The sequence below is a fragment of the Columba livia genome, chromosome 2 (genome assembly GCF_036013475.1).
Source record: "Columba livia isolate bColLiv1 breed racing homer chromosome 2, bColLiv1.pat.W.v2, whole genome shotgun sequence".
Classification (NCBI taxonomy): Eukaryota; Metazoa; Chordata; class Aves; order Columbiformes; family Columbidae; genus Columba; species Columba livia.
Window position 1 is genome coordinate 61,812,971 of NC_088603.1, and position 22,029 is coordinate 61,834,999.

At 42.0% G+C, this 22,029-nt stretch overlaps 1 protein-coding gene across 1 annotated transcript in view; it reads left to right on the forward strand.

The window, feature by feature from the left end:
- The first annotated feature begins 1,066 nt into the window (after positions 1-1,066).
- TPPP (tubulin polymerization promoting protein) overlaps positions 1,067-22,029 on the forward strand; it is a 68,346-nt gene continuing 47,383 nt past the window's right edge. The window contains exons 1-2 of the mRNA XM_065052217.1: positions 1,067-1,300; positions 14,956-15,270. Of these exons, the coding sequence (XP_064908289.1) occupies positions 14,960-15,270 (311 nt within the window). The 5' untranslated portion in view covers positions 1,067-1,300; positions 14,956-14,959. The remainder of the gene's footprint in view (positions 1,301-14,955; positions 15,271-22,029) is intronic.

Consider the following 22,029-nt stretch of genomic DNA (forward strand, 5'->3'; position numbering starts at 1 on the left):
TGCCTGGTTACTGGAAAGGTCCACAGAGTGCATGGTTGTGTGCTGCTGTGTGCAAGGAAATCTGTGCCAGCAGCATGAGTGGGACTGTGACGGTCTTGGGACTAGCGTGGCCAGATGTCAGCAACTGTGGAGACCTGGGATCCATGGCCATTTACTGGATGGACTGCATGTCTAAGCCTAGCTACTGAGAGATCCACAGTGCATGTGTTTGTGAGTGACGAGGTCTGTACCAGCCATTGGAATGGGGCTGCTGGCTTTGGGGGCTCATGTCTAGGGTACAGCAGCAGGGGAGATCAGGGATCCAGGTACCTGCAGATCCATAGTGTGTGTTTGTCTCTGAGCGAGATCTGTACCAGCAACTGGAATTTGCCCTCACCTCCACAGGTAGATTGTTTTAACTGGATTCCAGCACAGCAGCTGTCAAGTTATGGTCCACCAAGCTCTGCCAGGTCATTGGAGTCTGGTTACAAATGAAGGTATGAGGATGCACAACAACAGTTCATTAGATTTCTGCTGACTCCTGGACTATCTGTGCTCTAAGATTTTGCATGGGGTAACTCCAGATTAGGGTAGGCCTGCTCCTAGGCCAGTGGCAAGCTAAAGGAACACAAGGTTTTATGGAATGCCTACTGCACTGCACAGTCCAGTCTTCCACGTGATTTTTATTTACTTTACGTCAACAACTACAGCTTAAAGCACAACCTACTAGCAATCCGGACCAGACCTGCCGGAGCTCGAGAGGCCACAGAGGACTGCGGTGCCACTCGTTCTCCGCTTCTCCATCGGGAGGGGGGAATAGGATGCTCGGGATGGCAGAAGCTGGGCGACCTGGCCTCGACTTCCCCGCCAGCCGGGGCGGAGGGTGACGGTCCCGCCCCGCGCCGCCCCTACTCCCAACTAGGGGAGCGCTCAGAGAGCTATCAACTCCTGGCCTCCTCTCCACCTGCCCCGGCCCACCTGCTGCCCAGCACCCGGCAACACGCAGGGAGGAGCGGGCAAAGACGCCGCCAGGCGCAACCAGCCATTTAAGGCAGCAAAAGCAGCAGCTGCCCCTGCGTTACTCATTACCTCAGGTTCCGCGGGGGGCGGGAGCGGCCGCGCGCCGGACAGCCCTCCCGGCCTATGGAGGCGAGCGGCGGAGGGGCGGGCAGGCGGTGCCGGACGCTTGCCAATGCCTGGGCAGCGAGGGCGGAGCTTGCTGGAGCTGCCGCGCCGGCTTCACACGGGCTCTCGGTAGCGCCAGAGACTGGGGCAGAGGCAGCTTGGGCTGACGGGACCTGCCGCCACTCGACAGCCGGCGGTGAGTGGGCACCCCTTTCGGGGGGGTGGGGGGTGTTTTTCTTGCCCCCTCCCGCCTCGTTAGCGCGCTGGCTAATATATTTTTGTTCGGGTAACGAAGGCGCCAGGGGAGGAGGGGCTGGGCGTGCTGGAGGAGCTGCCGTGGGCTGGTGGTGCCCGCTGCTGCCGCGCGACCAGTGGCCCGCCCCTACCGGAGGGGCGCGCTGCGCCCTGCGCCCTGCCTTGCTGCGTGTGGCTGTTATGTAACGGCCGCGGGGGGCTGCGCGCGAGGCGGCGGCGGCGGCAGCAGCAGCAGCTTTCCTCCGCAGGATTAACCCCCTCGTTGTCTCCCCTATTCTCTGCGTCCCTTCTGTTCTCCCGCGAGAGCCCCGGGGAAGCGACTGGACCGGCGGGGAGAGGGGCTCGGTGCGGAGCTGCTCTCCTTTACCTGCCCGTGGGGATGGGCCCCGGCACCCTCATCTTCCGCCGCCATTGGGGAGGGAAGGCGCGGCCGCAACCTGCGCGGGGTGGGGGAGAATGTTTCCCCGCTCCTGGCGGCACTGCCGTGGTAGGTCGGTGGACGGGTGATGCTGGCGCCTGGCTGTGGGCGGCTGGCAAGCCGGGCTCTGCCTGTGGGCATCTCCCGGAGGAGCTGGGGGAAAGATCCACCTTGCGCACACACCAAACGTTCTGCTATTAGCCATTATCTAGATACGACAGCAAAGCCTCTGCAGCTGCTTCTTCGTGTTGTTATGCAGAACAAGCGGTCCCCTTTTATGGAGATCGATGGGTGAAGACGATTTGCCTTTTTTTTTTTTAATTTCTTTTCATGAGTGCCCGAGTGTTAGCTGAAGGCTGTCTCCGAGAGCTGCTCCTATACAGCGTCCTCCATGAAAACTAGCATCAGGTGTGGGAGACTGTTTAGGGACTGCAGTTTAACACCCGCAGGTATTAAGCCAAGTGCAGTACACACGGGTGAAAAAAACTGGGAGCAGACAAAATTCCGTGAATTAATCTGTGACTTAGGCTACATAGATTGGAGGAGAAAAAACAAAACAAAAACAAAACAAAACAAAAAAAACCCAAAAACAAACAAAAAAAACCCCACCACTTCCCAAAACAGCAGCGGTTGCAAGTGTTTCTTCAAGCTTGGGTAAAACCTTTTGTACCTGGCTGAAAATCTTCCACGGGAAAGCTGGGTGTATCCTACACGGTGCTGAATGCGCAATTGAAAAGTGTGTGTCTTAAACGTTCGCAGCTTTGAATCTTGCAGTAGGTGCTGCTGACAGGCGATCTCCCATGTTTTGCAAGGTCTACATGAGTAGGTTTAGGGGGAAAAATTCTTTCAGATTTTACAGAGGATTGCGTAACTGCTTATGTTTATTTAAATGGCAAAGAGAAGGAGGGGCAAAACCAACCCCCAGCCTGAAATGAAACACATGGGATGAGACAGTTTTCACTGACTTCTACTGAGCTTTCACTCTGTTTTATCAACTAATATAATTAAATAGCATGCTTTAGAAGGTTGGCAAGTGTTAGCATGATAATGAAACAGGGGTTTTTCTTCCTGTGCTGTGAAAACTTGGTGAAAAACCAGAGATACCTATATACTTTAATAGTCTCGGGTTTAAAATAGCGTGGCTGTTGATCAAATGTGTATTATTTATTTTTAACATGTCAGTGGCCATTTTTTTAATCCTTTTGTGATGAGCCACTTATTTTTCAATTATTTTTTTTTTACAGGCCCTACAGCAACTCAACCTCACCCCTCCAAAAAACAAAATTAAATACTGCTTTGAATGCTTGTATATCAGCTAGGTCACAGTCATATGCCTTTAAATAATCCATCATTTGTAACTACTAAAGTGTATGTCCAGTATTAAATCATTGTACAGTGTAATGGTTAGACAGCATGCTGTGTAAGGATCAAATTGCAGGTAAAGTTCACATAGGAATCTCCTTCAGTGCTTGCACTTGACCCTTGTAAATGTAAGAAAAGATCTTTATAAATGGAAATATACATCCAGCAAGTAGTTGTTTCTGTGCCAAATTTAAACTGGATTTGCTGTGGTGAAAATAATGTATTTTAATTAATTTTTATAGTAGATCTGTTCATTCCAGTTACTTTCTGTAGGCAGCTGTATGATAGAAATTATTTTTAGTTCTTATGCCTTGAGGTTAATTTGGAAAAAAGCAGACTCTTAAGGAGGGAGGCAGGCAGTTATGTCAATTTATGTTAAGATTAGTGTATTCTAAATATAGGTAGAGGCAATTAATTGTACTTATGCATGTAAGAATGCTTTAGAGAATAAACCATACAATGTTTAAACATGATAACTTGCTTTCAGATGATAAGCTATGATGAAAATTAAAATAATATCAGATATTTTTCTTATTTTGCATACTTTGATTATGTGAGTCTTCAGTGTGAGAATGTAACTGTGTTCACAAGCCTGTATCACTCTATGAAGAAAAACTTAAGCAAAGAACAGTTTTTCCTGTGGTGTAGTCACTCAATGATGTCATGTCCTTTCTATTTTACATGCATACTGCTTGCAGACCTTGCATAAATGAAATGGAGTCTTTTCAGCAAGCAACAAACAGGGTTTTTTTCCTTTCACCCATTTTTATGTTGTGCATAACTGAAATTAAATGAAGGTATATAATTTTCACCCCTACTTTTTCTCTGCCATGCTGGCATGATTACTTTGGGCATAAGTACTTTCAGGTGCCTCTGTCAGTTAGCTGAAAAGAACTTTGCTTACTGTTTATATTGCCATAGTGTCTAGAAGCTGTGATCAGAGACCTTAACTAATGTGTAAGGTGCAATATAACTGTGGAATAACTTGGGCCTGGCCCCCAAAATGTGGTGATTCAAAATGGAACACCACACTGTAAGCAGTACAAAAAAGGGAATGCAGCTGTTGTTAAGAAGCTTACATTGGTACGTGTGTGTGCATTATTCAGCTGTGGATTTTATCTTTCTCGTATGTTAGAGCAAAGGGGAATGTAGGTCTCAATAGAATACTCTCACAGTTCTCTGACAGAAATTCTGGTATCAAAGTGCAATCTTGGGGCATGTGAATAATGGCTTGGGTTTGGGGGACTTTAAAATGTGTTTAAGTTGACTAAATGCTGAAAGTTGAAATAAAAATTAAATAGCCTGAAGATAAAATGTTTTGCATTGGGACAATGTAGATTTTTTTTTTTTATTTTATTTTTACCATTCTTTAGATTTAAGGTTGTTCTTTAAATTTTTGAAATGAGAGTTTTCATTTCAAAATCAAAGCATTATACAGGAAAAATTGCTTTGCCTTATTCCTCAATGTTTTCTATAAGCTGTTCTAGCTCTTTCTTCCTATCATCTCCCAAACCCACAAAAAATATGTAGTAACAAATACACCTTCAGAAGAAAGAAATTTCTTAGTGAATTCATCACTCTGCCCAACCTAAACTGCCCATACGTATAAGTACTGCAAGAATTTCCCATTTTCGTGTAGTCTGGTTATTAGAATACTTTCAAATAGTAGTGAAAGTAACTGTATATTGAGAGGATGTTATTGGTAAGAAGACCATACATCAGGGCATAAGGAGCACATGGCCTGTACATGTGGTACAGGACAAGTACGCATATCCTGCCAGGTTTCAGGACCGTTTTTCTGACTGGACTTTTATCTGAAGTGCTGACAGAGCAGAACAGACTGTTTTTTGTGTGTGTGTTTGTTTGTTTTGTTGTTGTTTGTTTGTGTTGTTTTGTGTTTTTTTTGTTTGTTTGTTTGTTTTTGTTTTGGCTTATATCAAAACATATGGGACGTTTTTCTCTATTGTTGGTTGTTACATGTAGCGGGTGAGCAATTCAGTTTGCACCCGCTAAGAGGGAATTTTAACTTTGCTGGGATTCTAAAGCAGATGTGGAGAAGCCTAGGTTCTTGCTCTTGCCAGTCTTAAGGTTCTGTCTTCTTTTCCTCCTCATCTTTCCCCTGCCTCATAAGTATCCAGATACGAATTTAACCTTGTCCTGAATAGAAACCTGGGAGCTAGAAACCAAGAGGACACAGACCAAAGCTTTAATGCATTGTGTGACAGATGAAAAGACAAAAATGAATCTGCAGTGTAACTGTCTTAAGTAATCATACGAAGTTCATTCTTAACCAGTTTGGCTAATCTCAAGAATATGCTTGTTCAAATATTGGAGCATTCAGCAAAATGAGCACAGAGGAGCTTAACAAAAAGGACATAACAGTTTTCGTTTGAATCTCTGAGTGTTGCAGTCCTAGTTGAAACAAGTTCTTAAATGCACAGTTGAGGAATGGTGTTCTACTGGATCAGTGCTAAGGAAATTCTTGCAATGGAAATTCAGATGCTAAGAGGTCTTGCTCACGAAAATGTTATTTTGTTGATGACTCTGCTTATTTTCAAATTAAAACCAAATCTGCATCTGCTTGTCTCATCTGATTTTAGCTGTGGAAGGACCATTACCCAAACATTTCACCAGACAGGAGCTTATAGGTGTGAAAGAACTTACTGATGATTTAGCAAGGCAAGTATATTGTACTGAGCTCTGTGTAATTGAAAAAAATCTCAAAGGCTATTTTTCTTTTTTTTTTTTTTTTTAATTCAGACAAAACTGAAGCAGCAGACTTGAAGAACATAAGGAATTTTTAGACAATCTAATCTGACTCATCTATTAGTTACTTTCAGTTAGTTATCCGAGACCAATAACATATATTTGATAAAAATCCTTCTTTCAACGATGCTTGACTAAATGTATCTTCTTTCAGGATGTAAAGTATTTGTAGCTATTCTTGGAAGTTACCTTTAGTGTTTCCAAGGGTCGATTGCCTCCCCTAAGGAAGTCTTTATTTCTAATTTGCACTGGCATAACCTGAATTTTCAGCCATTGAGGTTTTTTTATATCTTTGATAGTAAAGAGCTGTTTAGTATGTGATGCAGTTCCTCTACAAAGGCATTTCAGTACCTCACTCAAGTGACTTCAGTCACTTGACAAATTACATTGGTGGAATTCTTTTAAGTCTCTGTAGGTGGTACACAAAACCCCCTTTCTTATTGGTGTTTGAAATGATCTCCTTGCTGCACAATCTCTGATCTCATTTCATGGCGTGAATCTTCATTACTCGTGGCTTTGCGGAAATATTCGGAAAGGGTTCTATGGAAGTTCTGATTAGTAGTCTGCCTTGGGTGGGGATGGCAGGAGGGGACATTGTATAGTGTATGAAGAAATGAGGCAAAGCAGATTCTACAATTGCAATATTACAAGTTGGGGAACCTGTACTCAACTAATCCTAAAGTGATGATAGGCCTAGCGTGTTATTTGAAGCTGTAAATTAAATTTATGACTGCTGTGGAGAACAGCCATTGTCTTCCAGTCTTTTTGGTTCTGTGATTCCCAAGTCCTTTTTTTTTGATAGGCCATGAAAAAAATACCTCATCTAAACAGATGAGGCTCCTCTTTTGTTGTGCCTTAATCAGCACTTCTGTGAAGGCTCTTGCAGACACTGTCCTGTGTGTTTATTTGCAGAATATGTGTCCAGATTATTTCTTAATCTACCAATGATAGCAGCCAAACAGAGCTCGGAATGCATAATTAGTAAGTGAAATCTTTAAATGGGCTAGTCATATAATGGAAAAAAATGCATAGTAAGAGTAAGAGTTCACCAATACCTAAATGTGTGGTGGATGCTTGTATTTATGCTTTTGCCTTCATAGTTGAAACCTTGATTACAGTATATTGTAAAGCTAGGTAAGAGTTATTTAGTTACATAAAGAGTTGTTACGTGGTTTTAAGTGTTGTCAGGTGAACATGTGTCTTTTAGAGGAAAAACGTTCTAATGGAACTATTGCTGATAAAGGTGTGTTTATCTGTGTATAGGTGCTTCATTTATGCATATATAAAGAGGTCATATTTTATCAAGTGGTTCTTTGAAACAGAGAAATGTAATTTACTAAAAACTAAGCTTAGTTCTGTATATAAATATGTGATATTGTACCAGTAACTATGTAGGTGGATAGTAATAGTTTTTAGAAATAGAATAAATAATCTCTCTACTTGATAATGTGTTTTCTAAGGTTGTTCCTTTAATGGCACGTATAACTTAATCAGAGTCTGAAAGACTATTTTGGTGAGGAGAAACATTGAACAACTTGAGTAGTCGCCTTTTTTGTTACTCTTTATGTGTCCTGCTGAAGGTTGTAATGTAGCTCTATGATCTACCCAACTTTCTCCTTCTCCATAGTGCTGGATACGAGTATGTTGTTAAGAGAAATCAAGCTTCAGCCATGTAGTTCCTCATAAAGCCTGTGAAAGGATTTAGTTTAAGTAAAGATGGGTTTAAATGTAGATAAAGTTGTGTTAGCTTTGATGGGTCTGCGGTGTTTTCTGCTCATTTTCCTTCTGTGTTATATTCTAGGGAAAATGGATGCCTCTCATTCACCTGAGCATCACATGGGGACAAATAAGCACAGAGCAGAACTCAGAAGAGATATGTCTTAACTCTGATTCCTACTGATAGCTGTAAAGGAAGCTTAAGGGAAGCTTTAAGAGCATTCTTCAAAGCCTTGCATTTTATTAGGAGGATGTTGCATTTCTCCAGCTATTTATCCCTTCCCTCAGCTTGGATGTTTATGCAAAACTGTGGGAAAAATATTCCATCTGCTGTGCTTTGTCTCTGCTGTTTTTATTTGGCATAAATAATTACAGACAAAACAAGTGAGAATTCCCTTTAATGGTGATGCTGTAACATTTTTTAAATGTGGGGAAGATAGATCAAGTACTAAAATAAAACAGATTCAGTTAGATAAATTAAAATGCCTTGCACAGTTTGATAGCATTATGGATCCAATTCACTCATAAAAATAGCACTTCTCATGCTCATTGAAAAGTTACTTTCTTTTTTGCTTGAATTGGCTGTAGGGTCTTAAGAAATTTTGGATGGTGGCTAGCTGTGGTGCAGTGGATAGGTTTTACCAACAGTGCAGAAACATATCTGACAAAAATGGTACCTTAAGCACTTGCATGCTTACCAACACTTGATGTGCAGTAAGGATTAGCAGAAGAATGGAAGGTAAAAACAGAAAACAACATAAAACTACAAGGTTGTGTGCCTGTGGGCAGAATTCTTTGTAGTATACCTATTTTCTAAAAGACAATCACCTTTCAGGTTTAATACCATCTAAGAAATAAGGAAGGCTGGTGGTTTGGCTAGGCTGAGGAGCTGAGAATGTAGGTGTGGAAAAGCTGAAGGCAATGCATTTATAAGAGAATGGCACAGAAATAGGTCTTTTTGTGAGGTTAAAACAAGTAAAATTGTTAATGTTGACGTATGGGTTTTCAAATCTTTATGTAATACTGGACTTATCTCAACTTGCTGGCTGTATTAACTGCATTGCAAGGGGTCTACCATCTCTCTCTTTTCCCCCTACTGTGTTTCTAGTTCTCCATAAAATCAGTAGGTTCCTGGCAGTAGGTTTTCTTGAGCATTCATTCAAATGTGAACACATACATGAAGTGCTATCTGACTGAATGTAGAATCCTATTTTTCTTGGTCAACTAAATAAATGTATAGATGCTTTTGCACATTAGTCTTATATTTCCCCACTTTGGAAGGTCAGGGTGTAAGGAAGATCAGCTGGATGAAATTCATCCATAAGCTAGGAAAAGCCTGCATAGTCATACTTGGCTTAACAGCTCACAAAAATGGAATAGAGTGCTTGAAAGATTTTGTTTTGTTTGTTGTTTTTGTTTGTTTGTTTTGTGTTTTTAACCTGCTGGTAACATTTTGCAGATAGTAGAACAGTATCTTTGCATATAAATGTAGGGTTTGTTCTGTGGATTACCTACTTTCCCTTCTCACTTACCAGATCAGGTCCAGTCAACATGACTTTATGAAAGGAAGGTCCTGTTTGACCAACCTGATCTCCTATGACAAGGTGACCTAGCTAGTAGGTGAAGGAAAAGCTGTGGATGTTGTGTGCTTAGACTTCAGTAAAGCCTTTGACACCATATCCCACAGCATTCTCCTGGAGAAACTGGCAGCTCACAACTTGGATGGGTGAACTCTTCATTGGATAAAGAACTGGCTGGGTGGCTGGGCCCGAAGTGTTGTGGTGAATGGAGCCAAATCCAGTTGATGGCTTATCATGAGTGGTGTTCCCCAGGACTCAGTATTGGGGCCAGTTCTGTTTACTCTCTTTATCAGTGATCCGGATGAGAGGATTGTGTGTATCCTTAGTGAGTTTAGAGATGACTCCAAACTGGGTGGGAGTGTTGGGTGTTGGGTGTTGAATGTTGGGTGGCAGGGTTGGAAGGCTCTACAGAGGGAACTGGACCAGATGGATCATTGGGCCGAGGCCAGCTGTATGAGGTTTAACAAGGCCAAGTGCTGTGTCCTTCACCTGGGTCACAACAACCCCAGGCAGTGCTACAGGCTTGTGGAAGAGTGGCTGAAAAGCTGCCTGGCAGAAAAGGATCTGTGGATGTTAATCAACAGCCAGTTGAACAGCCAGCAGTGTGCCCAGGTGGCCAAGAAGGCCAACAGCATCATGGCTTGTATCAGGAGTAGTATGGCCAGCAGGAATAGGGAAGTGATTGTCCCACTGTACTTGGCACTGGTGAGGCCACACCTTGAATCCTGTGTTTACTTTTGCTCCCCTCATCATAAGGACATTGAGGCACTAGAGAGAGTTCAAAGGAGGGTGATGAAGCTGATGAGAGGCCTGAAGCACAAGTCTGATGAGGAGCAGATGTGGGAACTGGGGCTGTTTAGCCTGGAGTAAAGGAGGCTTATGGGAGACCTTATTGCTGTTTACAACTTCCTGAAAGGAGGTTGTACCATGGAGGGTGTTTGTCTCTTCTCCCACGTAGTATGTGATAGGACAAGAGGAAATGGCCTCAAGTTGTGCCAGGGGAGGATTAGATCGGATATTAGGAAAAAAATCCTTCTCAGAAGGGGTTGTCAGATATTGGAACAGACTGCCCAGGGAAGTGGTGGAGTCACCATCCCTGAGAGTGTTTAAAAGGCATTTAGATGAGGTTCTTAGGGACATGGTTTAGTGCTAAGGTTAGGTTAGGTTATGGTTGGACTCGATCCTGAGGGTCTCTTCCAACCAAAATGGTTCTATGATCATGGACACAGAATGTACAATAGAATTGCTGAGTGGCAAGGAGGTTGCAGAAAGACTGCCTGGGTAATCTCTATTTTGAATTGCATCTTTGTAATTATTTAGGATACAGTTAAGGTACCGTCTCCACTCTACTTTCTTACAAAAGCTCTATGGTGTGACTGTAAGCAAAGCAGAACCTTGGACTGCATAAGAACAATAGCAAAAGGAATCATAGAACAGAAGGGAGTCAAGGACAGAATTTTTAGATTTTTACTTCTTAGTTTTCTGGGGCATATGGTAGAAGAGGTTAAAAATTTAGGGAGGAATCAGGGCTAAAATTGAGAACTTGAGCAGATATTTCATTTTAGGCCTACTTTATCCAAGTTATAATCTTTGGGCTCAAGATGAGGAATTTGCACTGCAGACTTCGGGTTTTAGCTAGAGGATGACCCTGATGGTCAGTGTAAACATAACTGTGGAGTTGTATTGCGAATTGCATTGGAGCTAGGTGTTGCACATGATAAATAAGGTTGGCATATGTGAAGGCAAGGATTACAGGAAAGAGTAGATGTTAATAATAGCGTTATTGCGTTGTAACTGTGCCATTGTGCTGTTGAGGCTTTTCCCCAAGGTCAGTGGCCTGCTGAACAGAGGCTTGCTTGATGCTTGAATGCTTTCTGCCATTAAAAAGTTTGAACTGAACATTTTCATTAGTTCACAGGACTTTTGACCTCTTTTTTTGACCAACCTTTCTTGGTAAATATTCTAAAAACCCCTGGTTTTGTAATACTTGCTGCAAATAAAAGGAATTCAGCTTACATTCAGAGGAAATGTTCCTAGCCTAGAGGCAAGCTAAACAAAGCAGATGAGAAAGTATATGATATAACCCAAAAAGCTAGACATTCACACTTTTGATAGTGGTGGTTTGGCTTTTGTTGTTGTTGTTGTTTTTTTTTTAAAAAAAAACATTTTTTAGTGTGAAGATAGTCAACTGTGTTAATACATTTGCAGCTAGTAAGACTGTATTTTCTCCCTAGAGGCAGAATGTTGGTTCTTCAGAGCACTCTGTACAATCATATACCTGCTTTATGTGGTCTAATAATTAAAGCAGTGTACAGTATGGGATGGGTCCCAGGGCCCTCATTATGTTCTGGACTTTGGCAGCAGAACAGAAGTGTTTCTTCATCTCTCTGCTTTGGTTTCCCCGTCTGTGACATGGCAGCATTGCTAACTTCTGTTATAAATACTAAGCTGTCTGCACTTCTTGAGCAGATTAGACATGCACTAGTTCTCAGAGACAGAGAAGGTACTGCAGTGAATTCTGACTGCATCAGATACATGCATATTCTGTAGAGTTGCCTAAGCTGCTGAAATTGTTAGCAAAAATACTCTGGGCTTAAGTAAGTCTTTGGGTCTTCCTTGTTGGTGCTGGGAGATTAATTACTTCTAAGAGCAATTCCCCCAAATATAAAGCAATGCTGTACCAGAATTCCTTCAATATGTTGACACCTGGAGAGGATGCAGATAAGTGGAAGTGTAAATTAATATAAATCTTTCAGTAGAGCTGACAGTTGGTCTGTACTGAGGCTCTGGGCTTATTTATATGTACCTAGTATTCATGAAGCTACAAAGAATTGACAGCCGGAATTCACAGAAACAATAGCTGCTTGTTCCCTTATTATTGGAAGAATCCAGGTTAATATGTGACTTCATCTAGGGGAGTTTTCTCAGCTGTCTGTCTGCAGATTGTATTGTAGTCTGTATTGTAGTCTCTGGCAAAAGAAAGTTTGATGATATGAGAATACTTCTTTTTCTAATGGGTTAGGCATATGCTGAGAACATAGATCTGTACTTTCAGTCTGTTTTAGCATGAGTTAGTCATGACTTCAGTCAGTTTGATCTCTAGCTTAATCTCTGTCTTCATCAGTATCTGTCTATATAATGTGCTGTATTATCTATTGCAGAGTGAGAGAAGGGACCAGAACAGGTTTTTTTTTGTTATACTAATATGACACAGACTATACCACAACATACCATAACATAACACCTAGTTGTCTAAATATTCATTTGATTTCTGGAATTCCGTTTTTTTGGGACAGTTGTTCTTTCACAAGCCTTCTGAACTCTAGCATCTGCTTATACCTCTTAATGTCATATATGGCTGTGTTTGGTGATGTGGACCTGCTAGCTTGGAGCCAGCAGTATTTGGAGAGGTTGGGATCCCTGGCTAGTCCCACCTTCCTTCCCTCTGCTGGCTCTGGAAACATGGTATCTAATTGTGTACATATTAGACTTTCTGGATGGTGATGAAAGGTGTTTCTTTGGTTAGCTGTAATTGTTGTACTTGGCATCTGCACAGCTCATGCTTTTCAATAGCAGCTTAATTTTGTTTTACAGAATTTAATAATTGGTATTTTGGAGTAGTCACTGTATTTTGTCACTTCCACCTGTCACCCTGTTGTGGCCTGTTCACAAATTACTGGCCTTTACTTCAAGCAGAAGCTAGCACGTACCTTCTGATACCTTTGTCCTGGAAAAAAAAAAAAAAAGGTGAGGAAGACTCAAGACTGCATTTGATCTTGAATTTTTGGCAAACAGGTTATTATGTATTTCTCATTGGAAGATTATTTCTTTAATGTAGCATGATCTCTCTCCTCATCTCTTATCACTAATAAAGATACTGACCCCATTACAAATCTGATTTCATGTCCTGTGTTCTGCAATTCTTTACCTTTTCATAGAGTATATTAATTAATATATTTCTCTTCAGAGCATGTTGTTTGTAGTGTTAAGAAACAAAATTTTAAGTTAAGGGTAAGTCAGTATTTTCATAAACCATGTAGCTTTTTAGTAAATTTCCTGCTATTACATGGGATTTTAACAAACTGTAATTATGGTTCAATAAGAAAAGGCATACCTATGACAATTTTGGGCAACCACAGCAGAAGCCTAGTTTTAATCTATCCTTGACTGCGTTAGACGGCGAGAAGTTCTTTGAAATGAGTCTGCTTTGCATACCAGATGTCACCATTCAATGCTGAACCCTTTTCTCTGGAGCGTGTCCTGTTCCCCCAGCCCAGAAATACTTGAAACACCCCAATACAATGTTCATTTATTGATGTCTGAGAGAACTAAGTCTATTACTGGCCTTTCTAAAGGCCAAATATGTTCTTTAGGCATTTTTCCTATACCAAGTCCAGAAACTAATTTATTAGTAACTGAAAGTAAGTAAAAAATGTTTTCAATAGATACAGCTATCATATTGAAGACAGTAGTATGGACAAAAAATAATTTAGCCGTTTTAAAAATCACACAATTCAGGAAATCAGAACCCTTTCAAGTGTGGGTTTCAGCTCATGATTTGAAATCACTACTTCCTTTTTTAAACACACTTCTGCTGTGCTGTACAAAGTTGAGTTATGGCTATGGGTAACATGGGATAAGGCAAAGTTGGTCAGCAATGTAGTGACGCTGACTAAAGAAATTTTAGTTCAGGAGATACTTAAAAATGTAGGCGCGTGGTTATTTTTTCTAGTTTCGGATGAGACAAGACCAACACAGATGTTTTCTTGCTTATAGTTTGTAAACTGTTCAGTTGTTGTATCTTTCAAGGATATTTACATTGAGTATAGATTCTTGACAGAATTGTTAAGAGCAAGAGGGGGGGGATTGGACTAGAAGATCTTTTGAGGTCCCTTCTAATCCCAAAGATACTGTAAAGAGAGGGCTAGCCCAGAAAATCTCTTCGAAGATTGATTGATTGATTGCTTCTATGGCATGCTTCTGACATGTTAAGGCTTTTTTCTTTATGAAGACACCTGAAAATAATTTGTGTTCTGCTGCTCTGTTTAAGGTTTCTTTTAAAAAAGGCAAACCTATCCTACATGAACACAGGGTAACCTGAAAGTTGTTCTCTGTAGTAATGATATCCCTTCTCAGTGCTTCTGCATCATCAATTTAATTCCAAATGAATTCTACAGCTACAGTTCTTTGAATATAAACTTGAGAAATAAATGGTTTTGTTAACTAGAGAGACTTACCTAGGCATTTCTGAGGCTTCCTTACTTGTTATCCCCTACATTATATAACTTTAGTAGTATAACATTAATACTTCACCACACTTTCAAAATATTCATTTTTCAATTAAAAAAAAAAAATAAAGGTCTCTTTATTTTTCCTTTAGAAAAAAAAAGTAGATAGTAATGCCCACAATGCAAATGGCATATATTTATTCAAATCAGTAGAGTGACAATAGCCATTAAATAAAGGAACAAATACCAAGTCTTCTCTTATAGGCTGACGCAATGACAGTGCAATTAGGTTTGTGCCCTATTTTGGAATGTTCCTTCCTTGACTTTTTTTTTTAATATGCTAGATTTTTTTTAGATGGGCAGAGTTACACAGTTCTATGTATTGACTGTTGTTTGATAGTGGAGGGCAGTGAGTTCTTGCTAACTTGGTATAACACTTATTCTTCATATGTTATGACCGAAACTGTAGCCTGTAAGTAAACTAGTGCAAGTTAATGTAGTGAGTTTACTCTTCTCTTCTTTGTAGCACAATGGCTGACAATAAAGCGAAGTCAACAAAACCTGTGCATAAGACTCCTCCAAAGTCTCCTTCAGACCCAGCAAAGGACCGAGCAGCAAAAAGATTATCTTACGATTTAAACAGCTCCTATGAGGGAGCTATGGCAGGAGAAATAAGTGCTCTGGAAGAGGCCTTTAGAAAATTTGCCATCCATGGTGATACAAGAGCCACAGGAAAAGAAATGCATGGGAAGAACTGGTCAAAGCTATGTAAGGACTGTCATGTGATAGATGGGAAGAATGTGACAGTCACAGATGTTGACATTGTCTTCAGTAAAATCAAGTAAGTTTATTTCTGACAATATTTCCGTGTCTCCCCAGCATGTTTTGTAGATATCATCTAAATTTATCTTCTGTTGCTTACAGATGTTGTGAGGCACTGTATGTGTTTGCCACAGTTGATCCTTTTCTTTTTCCTTATACTGTGATGCTTTGTCTGAAGATACAGCTTTCAGCTTCTGTCATGTTATCTTAAACTGAGTTCAGTGTCACAGGTGTTATGCCATACAAAGAGTTATGATGTGATCAAGACAAATGCAGGGTATCCACTTCTTTTGAACTGCAGTAAATGATGTGAATGTTTCCTGAAGGATATCTGAGTGAAGTCAGGATGTAGTTTTATATCTTGCCAAAATTCAGCCACAGAGGACAGAGGTTAAGGTGTACTAAAAGCCATTATTCTGACAACAGTTCTAATGTCCAGCACACCACCGACTCAAGTTTAGAGTGTAGGGCCATGCCAAACAGATGATGAATTTGTGATGCAGACTGATGGCTGTAATTAGTTGGTTAGGATTATCTCAGTGGTCCTAGTTGTGAGCAGACTGGAGCTTTAGTGAAACTTTCTCCCCAGATCGAAAACATAGGGAGGCTTGATCCAGAAACGTGTCACATCCAAGGGAAGACATTCAAATGTTCTGGCATATTCTGTATGAAGCCCCAAATTTTTTTTTTTTTTTTTTTTTTTTTTTCTTGCATTATGTGTAGCAGTGGGTCATTTTCACCTTCTCTCTCCTCTGGTATCTGATCTGATAGCCTTGTCTTTTCTGCTTTTCATTACCGCAGTAACTGTTTAAATAGTCTCTGTCGAGGGTTTAGATTGTGGGTGACAATAAAACCCTGGCAGATGTATTGTTAACCTTCTCTCCCCCCCCCACTTCTTTCTTTTGCCCCTCCCTATCCCCCCCCCTTCCCACTAAGGACAGGTGATTGGGAGGAAAAGAAGGACAGAGAGCAGAGAGTTGGAAAAATTAAAAATGTTTTACTAGTGCTACTAGTAAGAATAGAGAAAACAATACAAAATATACAAAACCAATCTTGAAAGTCCCAGTAACTGCAGAGCTGGCACCCAAAGTCCTGGATTGGACTCTGCAGCCAACCAGAGCTGGATTCAGTCTCTCACTAGGCCTCAGTTCGCAGGGACGACTAGCAAGATCCTCTCCTAATGTCAGCCATAAGCAGAAGGGAAAAGAAGGCAAAAAGGGAAAAGAGACAAGCTCCTTGTGATCTCCCACTTTTATACAAAGTATTTACGTGAATGGAATGTTATACACAGTTGGTGGTCAGTTTCTTGGTCACTTGTTTTGCACCGCCCCTCTCGCGAGATGTCCATCCATACTTATCAGTAACTTCACGTTCCATTGCTATGTTTACCAAAACATGTATCTGGTTCTCCAGGAAAATGCAGCTAATATTAAGGCTTTAGCTGACAAGCAAATTCCCTAAAAGAGAAACTTGTTTTATAACAAAACTGGGACATTCCACCCCTTATAATATGCCATTCACAGAATACTTAAACCTTATCAATACAACCTCTCAATACAATCTAATTAATAACTACTCTATATATATACACACACACGTACATCTATACACAGGAGTAATTAATCTTAATCAGTGGACCTTCCTTTGAAAAGCTTCATTAAGTTCATTTTGTCACAAGAGTCTCCCAGGGCAGGAAAAATGGTACAAGTGCATCTCGTGACCACTCTTTTTGGGTTAAAGACATCAACTTTGAAGAAGTTGTCAGGTGCCACTCGAAGAAGCTAGCTCTGGTTTCATCTTCACTGTCTCGATCTGAAAGACACTTATTAAACACTGTTAGTACGGCAATTCACATCATGCAGTTCAGTATTGAATATTTTCACCTAAAATCAAATCCCCTTGAGGTACACACTGAAATTCTTCATCCTTAAGCATTACCCACCAGGTGCTGCCAGGTCCCTGGGCAAAAACAATCCTGTGAATGGGCTTGCCTTTGCCTGAGGCAGGAGTAACCCAGACTGCCTTTCCTAACATATTTTTCATGTGTACTACAGGGACTTTATCTCCTTCCACAGTACGAAGAATTTCTGATTGGGCAGGCCTGGCTCGATTGGTTGATCCCCTAATATTGACCAACCAAGTGGCTTTTGCTAAATGTGAATCCCAGTTTTTAAAGATTCCACCACCAAGTGCCTTTAGTGTAGTTTTTCACAAACCATTGTACCTTTCAATTTTCCCAGGGGCTGGTTCATGATATGGAATACAATATACCCACTCAATACCATGTTCTTTGGCCCAATTGTCTATAATACTGTTTTTGAAATGAGTACTGTTGTCTGATTCAATTCTTTCTGGCGTACCGTGTCGCCAAAGGACTTGCCTTTCAAGGCCCAAGATAGTATTTCGGGCTGTAGCAGGAGGTATGGCATATGTTTCCAACCATCCAGTGGTTGCTTCCACCTTTGTAAGTACGTAACACTTACCTTGACGTGTTTGTGGAAGTGTAATATAATCAATCTGCCAAGCTTCTCCATACTTTAACTATCACCCCCCATACCATACAGGTTTTAAATGTTTTGCTTGTTTGATTTCAGCGCAGGTTTCACATTCATGAATAACCTGTGAAATAGTGTCCATAGCTAAGTCCACCCCTCGATCGTGAGCCTATTTATATGTTGCATCTCTACCTTGATGCCCTGAAGCATCATGGGCCCACCGAGCTAGGAAAAGTTCACCTTTATGATGCCAGTCTAAGTCCACCTCAGCTACTTGAGTCTTAGCAGCTTGATCTGCTTGTTGGTTGTTTAGATGTTCCTTGGTGGCTCGACTTTTAGGCACATGAGCATCTACATGACAAACTTTTATAGGCAGGCTCTCTAGCCGAGCAGCAATGTCTTGCCACAGTGTGGCAGCCCAAATGGATTTAGCTCTGTGCTGCTAGTTGCTTTTCTTCCGTTGCTGTAGCCACCCCCACAAAGCATATGCTACCATCCATGAGTCAGTATAGAGAGAAAATATTGGCCACTTCTCTCGTTCAGCAATGTCCAAAGCCAGCTGGATGGGTTTCACTTCTGCAAATTGACTAGATTCACCTTGTCATGGTTCTGTAACTTGTCATGTGGGACTCCACACAGCAGCTTTCCACCTTCGATGTTTTCCTACAAGACGACAGGATCCATCTGTGAACAGTGCATACTGCTTTATCAGTCTTTGAAAGAGTATTATATGGTGGTGCTTCTTCAGCACGTGTTACTTCCTCCTCATCTGGAGACATCCGAAAGCCTTTACTTTCTGGCCAGTCTGTAATCACTTCTAAGACCCCTGAGCGACTGGGATTTCCAATTCGAGCTCATCGCGTGATCGGTGCAATCCATTTACTCCACGTAACATCGGTTGCATGATATGCAGAGGGAACCGTCCTTTTGAACATGCAGCTCAGCACCAGCAGTCGAGGTGCTAGGAGGAGCTGTGCTTCAGTACCGATCACTTCTGAAGCAGCTCAAACTCCTTCATGTGCTGCTAGTATCTCTTTTTCAGTTGGAGTACAGTTGGCCTCAGATCCTTTGTATCCTCAACTCCAAAAACCTAAGGGTTGACCTCAAGTTTCTCCTGGTGCTTTCTGCCAGAGGCTCCAGGTAAGTCCATTATCTCCGGCTGCAGTGTAGAGCACATTTTTAACATCTAGTCCAGTCCGAACCCGTCTGAGGGCCACCACATGAGTTATCTCACGCTTAATTTGTTCAAAGGCTTGTTGTTGTTCAGGGCCCCACTCAAATTGGTTCTTTTTACGAGTCACTCGATAGAGAGGGCTCGCAATCTGGCTGTAGTCAGGAATATGCATTCTCCAAAAACCTACAACGCCCAAGAAAGTCTGTGTCTCCTTTTTATTAGTAGGTGGAGACATAGCTGCAGTTTTGTTGATCACATCCATTGGGATCTGATGACGGCCATCTTGCCACTTTATTCCTAAAAACTGGATCTCTTGTGCAGGTCCCTTGACTTTGCTTTGTTTTATGGCAAAACCAGCATCCAAAAGAATCTGAATTGTTCTCTCACCTTTCTTGAAGACTTCTTTCGCTGTGTCGCCCCATACGATGATGTCACCAATATACTGCAAGTGTTCTGGAGCTTTACCTTGCTCCAGCGTGGTCTGGATCAGTCCATTGCAGATGGTAGGACTGTGTTTCCACCCCTGGGGCAAGTGATTCCACGTGTACTGGATGCCCCTCCAGGTGAAAGCAAACTGTGGCCTGCACTCTGCTGCTACAGGAATAGAGAAAAAAGCATTAGCAATGTCAATTGCTGCCTTTGACTCCAGTTCAAATTGCAGTTCTAGCATGTCAGGCACAGCAGCACTCAGTGGTGGTGTAACTTCTTTCAGGCCATGATAGTCCACAGTTAGTCTCCACTCATCACTAGACTTACGCACTGGCCAAATTGGGCTGTTAAAAGGTGAGTGAGTTTTACTGATCACATCCTAGCTTTCCAGTTGACGGATCAACTTCTGGATGGGAATCAAAGAGTCTCGATTGGTGTGATATTGCTGGCGATGCACCGTTGTGGTAGCAATTGATACTTGCTGATCATCAACCGTCAGCAGTCCTACAACAGAAGGGTCATCTGAAAGACCAGGCAAATCAGACAGCTGTTCAGTTTCCTCAGTGTCCACAGCTGCTATACCAAATGCCCACCTATACCCTTTTGGGTCCTTAAAATACCCTCTCCTGAGGTAATCTATGCCAAGGATGCACAGAGCATCTGGACCAGTCACAATGGGATGCTTTTGCCATTTTTTTCCAGTTAGGCTCATTTCAGCCTCTACAACAGTCAGTTCCTGGGATTCTCCAGTCACTCCAACAATATTGATGGATTGCGTTCCTTTATAATTAGAAGGAATTATTGTGCACTGAGCACCAGTGTCCACTAAAGCTTTGTACTCCTGGGGGTGTGTTGTACCAGGCCATCGTATTTGTACAGTCCAATAAACTGTTATCCCTTTCCTCCACCTGGTTGGAGGCAGAGCACCTCTAATTTCTGTTTTGCACAGTCTCTGGGTGTGAATTAGAGGTTCCTTCCAGAGCATCAGAATCTCTTCTGCTCCTTTTGTAAACTGGAGCAGCCACCTTCCTAGGAGTTTTTCCTTTTATCTCACATATTCGTTCTTGAAGTTCTGAGGTAGGTCTTCCATGCCACTTGTTCATGTTTTCTCCGTGCTCGTGTAGGAAGAACCACAGTGAACCTCTTGTTGTGGGCTGCCTCTGTCCTCTCTCTCGAGATTGGAAACGCCTTCTCCTAGTAGCTGAAACATAGGTTCATACAGGTCATGAATGGTACGTGTCTTCTCTGAGTTGTTTGATTTCTTGCAATAGCTTTTCAAACCAGTCATCAGATATTTCACACAGTTTCTCCACAGCAGAGACACAAGCCCGTAGAGAACCAGCAAGGCTGTCCTCAAAGTCTCAGAGCTGCTCAATCACTTCAGTAATATTTTGTACACCTCCAGCTGACCAGACCATTCCTGCCAATGACTTAGCATATGCAGGTGGTGCACTTTGTACAAATCTGCGCCACAGAGGTCGTGTACAATTGATTCTGTCTGGGTCCGTCCCCTCTTGGCTGTTTGGTCCAAAATAGATGATCTCTCTCACACCTAATTCTCTCAGGAATTGGATAACTCTCTCTATAGTATTCCATTTCCCTAGTGTGCATATACAATCTTCCTTGCAGGGAAATCTTACTTTCATAGCTGCCAGGAGTCAGGTCCAGAGGGTAGTTGCATTAGGGTCTCTTGAAATTGCCCTATCAGTGGTGGAATCTTTTGACAGAGATCCCAGCTGCCTGGCTTCACCACCTTCCAATTCAATTGTTTCTGCTCCATTGTCCCAGCATCGGAGCAGCCAGGTTAAAATATTCGCGCCTTCACAATGACTGAAGTCTTTTCGCAGATCTCTCAGCTCACCTGGAGAAAAGGACTGAAGGACTGAGTGGTGGTCACTTCATCTCCTCCCTGTCCTGATGCTGCCCCTTGGGTTGATGTTGGCCCTGTGCCATCACCTGCTGCATGGGTAGTCTTTCTAGTGACTTTCTTACAACCAGCAACTGATGCTGGTATGGTTTCACCATCCAGAGTCTAAATGACTGTCACAGTGATTGCTATGATTACAGCAGCAACAGTGACCAGTGTGTGAAGAAGGCAGGCCTGCCTTGTTAGCCTTTGAGGCTGGAGAAGTAATGTTACCTGCAGCAACCGTGGCAGAGGAGCTCTGTATAGGAGCTGGAGCTTCAGCCTGTGAAGCCGCGATTGGGGGGGCAGTGGCTGCAGTGGCAGCTTTCACTAGGAGTGCTAGCGGCTAGGAGTGCTTTTTGCTAAAGCTTCCGAATACGCACTGCAAGTCTCAGGACTAAAAAGAGATGCAAACCTCCTATTGAACCTCATTTATCTTAACAGTAATACAAACTGACACACATTCAGCAAACCAGATAACACCATCACAGTTCTATCAAAGCTCCAAGGATATTCAAAACTCTCTAAAACATTTGCAAACTGTCCTAGTGAAAAAACGAAAGTATTGTTAGTCAGCCTTTCTAAAGATTCTCTCGACCAATTAGCAAACACATATCTGTACTGCTCTCTTATCTCTCCCGGAGGCTTTTCAAGGTAAAGCAGAAACAAGCAGAAATTCATTAGCGGCTGCAGTATAATAAAATAAACCAGTGCCAAACCACATAGTATCATCATAACCATCGTCCAGTTTCTTGTTATATAATGAATACTTCA